We start from the raw sequence: 6394 nt of genomic DNA on the forward strand, positions 1-6394 counted from the left end.
AAAGTATACCCTTTCTCTTTTCTCCCAGCAACAGTGACTTGCCTTCGTGTATGCTCTGCGTGTGTCATGTGCATGGTGTCTGATCACGGGGAAGACAGTGTAGAAGAAGGAGGAAACATCCACTCTTGGTGGTGCTGGACAACTTGGGCAGAGGTCTGAACTCTGTCGTTGCCGTGCTGTCCTCCTCAGTTTGCATCGGTGCTGATGCTGACTTCTGATGCTGTGCGAATGCCGCATTTCTCTTCTTGCCCCTGTCAGTGCTCAAAGAAATGCCAGCGTTCCATGGCCTCCCTCGAATTAAGGTTAATTTTCTCTGCACGTTTTGCCGCTGTGCTTCTCAGGTCACTCTGCCGTCTCTCTCACCCCATCCTGCTCTGCCGTGCCTCTTTTAAAGAGTGGACTGAGCAGGTGTGATTGATTTTGCATCGTTTGGGGCAGTTGTGGTTTGGATGCAAAACACTGAATAACAATTTTTAAAATAAAAGTATGCAAAGATTACAATAAAATAATATCATGCAAAATTTAAAACAATCAAAATCCACCAATAACATCACACAATAAAACACATGGCAAAACGTGACCTCCACCTGGTGACAACGTGAACGTGCTGTTTAATTCTATTAAATTCTTTTGCTTTTAGCATTAACGCTCATTTCGTACCTTAAGTGGCCATAGGAGCAACTTTAATTTCAGAGAGTGTGTTGACTTCATTTTTTAGCTGTTTGCCATGAACACTCTGGTATTGCCTAAACCTATCCTAACCTAACCAAGTACCTATTGTAGCACAGAGTTGCTTGCATGGCTGTGGACTGTATGCACTTTTCCCTCTACTTCCTCCTCCACCTTTCCTCCTGCCAGAGCATCATGAGTTTTCCTTCCCTTTGCCAGCACCCTGTAATTATCCTCGAAGATGTGCTGCGTTTGTGTTTCTCTTCACAATTCTTAAATGCAGCTTTACCGCATCTATTTAGGAGCGTAGGTGGAAATTGCCTGGATTCGACTACGGTATATGGTAAAAATCCCTCAATCCCATCCGCTCATCCCCTCCACCGTCTTTACAATCTTAATGATCTGTGACATCACCACCTCGCCGTTCTAACGGACTGTGACATCACTGTAGTTGTGTTTATTGATTAAAATGCTGGCAGCCTTCAGGAAGTTGAAATAAGATTCAATCCAATCAGGCTCTACTTAATAGCATTAGTAGCTGCTATTGGCTGACTGGTTGCTCAGTAACCTGATTAGTACTAAAGCAGTTTGATGCTAATGAGATTTGGTCTTATTGGTGTCTGATTAAATCAGATCATGAATGTGTGTGTACACACACACACACGCACACACTTGCAAATACAAACACATATGCATACATTTAAGCATATATCATATTCATATGCTCATTAACAAAACAGGCATATAGGATATACTGCACACACAAGCACATACCCATATTATGATTATGTCACTAGGCAACACTTGAACAGAAAACCCCCTGATGAGTCAAAAACAGATCGGGAATGATGGTAGAAAAGGCTGGAGAGAGGATAAAGAACAGAATGAGGAGTAGCACTTCTCAGTAATAACCCAAAGGTGAGTCCTGGTGTGTTTACAATCTCCCAAATTATTCTGTTAAAGCTGCTGATTTTGAGGCATGACAGGAACAGAAAGAACGGGTTGTGTGATTTAGAGCTTCTCAGAATCCGGGTTCTGCTCTAAAAACCAACAACTGACGTGAGAAACTCCATCAATCCTCTGGAACTGTTCCACTTAGAGAGCAAACACTAAGAGGTTAGACACCCCAGCGAGGGCGCGCAGTCGTCCGCTTGAAAATTCCCGTCCAAGCCACGTAGGCTTGTGTATACATCCGCATTTCACAACATCCGAACATCTGCTATGAATATTTTTCAAAGGTTTATCATGTCAGATAACTGTGTCTCAGCACTCTCTGCTGTGCTAATGAAAGGAAGGAAGCTGCAGGTACAAAGCCCAGTATGTGTGGCTTGATACCTGCCACACGTCTTTTCTTATTGGCAAAACAATAAACTATTAAATTTGCAATAATATGACTAGGACTCGAGAGCAGTTTAATTCTATGTTCTAAAGTAATTGGCAAAAAATGAATCAGGGATTATCATTTTTTTCTTTATAGAATGTGGATGAGTCTTTGGTTCAGAGAATTATATTATTCCTACAGACTGAGTGATCGTTAAGTATTGGTTTTGATGACTGCCTTGGCAAATGGAGCACAGCTCATGACAACCTGCCAACTGGCCAGGAGCTGATGAATGAATATTCATGAAAGAACCAGTCGACTGTGGAGACTCAGACCTAATGTCCAAGAAGAAACTATTAAATTGCATCCTTTCTAATGTTTTCAGCCTTCTGTCCACCATAAACTAACTTTTTTTTCACAGCCCCAAATAGCTTTTCAGAAATGCAAGCCAGGGTGGATAAATCTTTAAAAGATGGTATTGTTTATTTTACCCTGAGCTTATGTCTGTTTAGAGGCAGGTTCTTTCATAGAAGTCGTGATAAAAAGGCACACTCTCTGCAGAGTGCATACCTTTTGTTGAGCTTTAAGTTTACTAGAACTTTCTGTGAAAAAAGTGAGGAACTGATCAATCTCTGTGCAGGGGTTTTTTAAGGTCATGTTTATAAGATAAGATAAGATAAGATAACCTTTATTAGTCCCACACGTGGGAAATTTGTTTTGTCACAGCAGGAAGTGGACAGTGCAAAAGTTATGAGGCAAAAATTAGAATACAATAAGAATAAATACAGTACACAACTACGGAAGCGTAGAGCTGCCACCCAGGCAAAAGAAAAATACAAGTGTATCACGTTATAACGTGAAAGGTTTATTGTTCTAACAAGATACTTTTCCTGTTTGTACAATATACTATCATGTTTGTACAATATACTTTTCACGTTTGAACAACATAATATCACGTTATTACAATATACATAATTATCACGTTCGTACAATATAATTATCACGTTCGTACAATATAAATATTATATTGTACGAACGTGATAATTATATTGTTTGAACAATAAAATTTTCACGTTATAACATATATTTTATTGTTCGAGCATGATATATTGCCATAAAGATACGGAAGTGTAAAACATAGTGAAGTGGGTGACAGTGCAGATCAGAGTGCGAGAAAATGGCTCGTTTATTGGAATTAATTAAGTTCTATTTTATGCTTGGATTGAGGCATGGGGAGATTTTGCTGTTATTGAGCAGTTTGGACAGTATTGTGATAAGCATGCGGACACTTAGAAGAAACCTAAAACGCATGGGACTGTACAGGAGAAAGAATGAGTCCGATCCGATTGAGGTGGCACGATTTCTTATTGATCAACTGGAGGGACATGGGAGGCTCCATGGATACAAACTACATCACCTGAACTGCATTCAGGCAGGTTATGTTGTCACGCAGAGTACTGTGAGACATTTACTGAAATATCTTGACCCTTACGGTGTTGAGCAACGACGCAGAAATCGCCTAATGCGACGCACGTATGTAAATCCTGGACCAAATTTCATGTGGCATGTTGACTCCTATGACAAACTGAAGCCTTTTGGAATCTGTATAAATGGAGCTATTGATGGGTTTTCGAGAGTTATGATTTGGCTTCATGCCTATTCAACAAACAATGATCCCAAAGTCATTGCTGGATATTTCATAGCAGAAGTTGAAAAGAGGATGGGAACACCTGCTAGGATTCGCTCTGATTTGGGAACAGAAAATGTCATAATGGCCGAGATGCAACGATTCTTGCGCTGGACTATGGATCCGAACGTCAGAAACTGTTTTATTACTGGATCCAGCAATCACAATCAGCGTATTGAAGGCTGGTGGGCCTTTCTGAGACGACATCATGCTCAGCACTGGATAAATTGTCTCCAGGAACTAAAAGACCATGATTGCTTTTCTGGATGTTTTTTGGACAAGCAGCTCATATTGTTTACGTGCCTGAACGTCATCGAGGTATGTAACCATGTTTATATTCTTTTAATGAGTCATTGTGTGTGTGTGTGTGTGTGTGTGTGTGTGTGTGTGTGTGTGTGTGTGTGTGTGTGTGTGTTAGAGAGAAAGAGAGACACGGAGAGAGAATAAAAAGTTTGCTTTAACACCTACCATGCACCATCCCTATTATCACTCCGTTGAGGATATGAAAAAAAAATGCATATTTCACTGGCCAGAAACATAAAATCGCACTGTCTAAAGCAATTCACGTTTAATAATTACTTAAAATTTTCCAAAGTATCACGTGTCTACCACTGTTATTCTTGTTGTTGAGTATTTTTGATAAACTCTGTTTTTCCGACTGTCATTGTGTGGTGCTTTTGATTGATTGATTGATTGATTGATTGATTGATTGATTGATTGATCGTACTTTATTCATCCCGAGGGAAATTGGGTTAAGGCTGCCAGCCGTGCCAGCGCCGTTTTGGGTAACATGTTGAGCCAAGAGAAATGTGTTCTTTTACTGATATGAGATTTTTTAATTTTTAATATTTAATAGGAAGAGCTGCAGCAAGTTGCACATATGTGGAACACCCATCTAATACGCAGAAGCAGAAATGCAGTTGCTCCAAGTGGACGTCCGATTCTCATGTACACCATCCCTCATCTCTTTGGAGGACAGGATCATCTGAAAGAGGTTTCTTGGGAGGCAGTGGATGCTTGTAAGCAAGAATGTCAACAGAGAGGACCTTATACCTGTGATGAAACCGTTTTCAGCTTGTGTTGCCTTATAATGTCAGAGAACTTCTTACTTCCACCAAGCACAGCAGATGAATCCATTGAACTGTATCTCTTCCTGAGAGCCTATATACTGAAGGACTTATAAACCTAAATATAATTGGGCTTTGGGAATTTTTACGCATATATTTTTGGGTACAATGTTTTATTTGTGCAATAAACAATAGAAAAGACATTCATTATTATTTTGTTTGGATTTTCGGTTCAAGATAGTAGCAAGCAAGCATGTCTAAATATATTTAACCAAATCTGCGTACTCCAACCTTTTGGCATTTCCAATTATTTTTTAACGGAATTTCTATTATATCTGATTTCTGTTTTAAGACTGTCAAAAAAACATTTTTTAAACTGCTGATCCTATACATTATCATTCATGAAATATTGTTTTCAATTTTACTGAACACATTGTGCAACTGCTATTCATCCACGAACAGTTTCTTGTAAACTGGTAAATGTACAAATTCTGCATTATTTAATAATTAACAAATAGTGTTAGATGTTAACCTCCCTTTTATTTGTGTTCAAGGAGAAGAAAACACGGACTCTTGATAAACACTACAAAACTTAACTTATGTGCCAATTTTCTGTCTTTTATTCCAGTCAACTATTGCATCAAACACATTGCCTTCCAAAGTTATTCCCTTAAAATATGTTCTAAACAAATGACTGGTGGAAAGGTAAAAAAAATATACTTGAAAATAATTAATATTAAGTCTTTTGAATTATTACTAAACAAAACATCCCCTCTAGCAGACATCTTGTATCCTACAAAACTGCACCACAGACCTGTGGAAAAGGACCTTGACACATGATAAGAACTAATAATAAGCATAGTTCACCACTTGCTGCTAACCATATGAACTTATTAAACATAATTAGTTAACATTTAAACTAGTAAAACTTTTAAGTATGAAAATTTAAACTGAAATTTACATTTTTCATGGTGGAAACAAATTGATGTTATCCACAATTTTTGAAAATAAATTCAAATATGAAATAAAACACTTCCCTGAAATTTAAGCTCTTTCTTTTTTTATACAATGATGTGTTCCCTGTTTGTGGGTTTAACAAACTTTAGAGCTTCATAGCCAGTCATTGTTAGTGCAAACCTTTCATTCTTTGGTTTAAACATGATGGACTTTAATCAAGCTATGCTGAACTCATAAGAGCTTTTAGCAGCCAAAACATTGTTCAGTTCATTTCGTAGTTCTGGGTAGGACGTGTATGTCCATGGTAGTTCCAGAAGAGGGCCGCATGTGTGTGCCACAGGTCGTCGTGCCAGTCCATCCACAGGCGTGAACAGTACCTCAACCTTGTCAACACAGATGACATCTGACCCAGTAAGAAACCTGAACATCCTTCTGAGCCCTGTATCGTCAAGTCCTCTGATGTACTGGTGCAGAAATCTGAAGCTCTGCTTCTCTGCTTGAGTGGTGGGAGAGGCAGTAAGCAACTTCAAAAGCTTTCTCGTTGTTGGCTTTTTATCCTCATACATTTGTAGGACATCTTGTGGGCTTTGAAAAGCTTCTTTTAGGAAGTAGCTTGCAACTAAGGACATTTTCTCTGCGGCATATGCTGGTTTTTGGATTAATTGTTTGTGTGCGACTTTCAGAAGAAGGCCT

The 6394-nt window shown here is 38.8% G+C and overlaps 1 protein-coding gene across 1 annotated transcript; it reads left to right on the forward strand.

Annotated features, from left to right (window-relative positions):
* Positions 1 to 3118: 3118 nt before the first annotated feature.
* LOC308397318 (uncharacterized protein) lies at positions 3119 to 5658 on the forward strand. Its single transcript, XM_080883164.1, has 2 exons — positions 3119 to 3995; positions 4534 to 5658. Exons 1-2 carry the CDS (start codon positions 3168 to 3170, stop codon positions 4858 to 4860), a joined length of 1155 nt encoding a protein of 384 aa, XP_080739290.1. The 5' UTR covers positions 3119 to 3167; the 3' UTR covers positions 4861 to 5658.
* Positions 5659 to 6394: the final 736 nt, after the last annotated feature.

The sequence above is a fragment of the Rhamphochromis sp. 'chilingali' genome (genome assembly GCF_963969265.1).
Source record: "Rhamphochromis sp. 'chilingali' genome assembly, chromosome: 5".
In the NCBI taxonomy this organism is placed as follows: domain Eukaryota; kingdom Metazoa; phylum Chordata; class Actinopteri; order Cichliformes; family Cichlidae; genus Rhamphochromis; species Rhamphochromis sp. 'chilingali'.

Bases quoted from the DNA above. Each gene is read 5' to 3' on its own strand.
- LOC308397318 (XM_080883164.1), top strand. From the start codon at position 3,168: ATGGCTCGTTTATTGGAATTAATTAAGTTCTATTTTATGCTTGGATTG. The intron at 3,996-4,533 runs GTATGTAACCAT...AATATTTAATAG, and splicing joins CGTGCCTGAACGTCATCGAG to GAAGAGCTGCAGCAAGTTGC.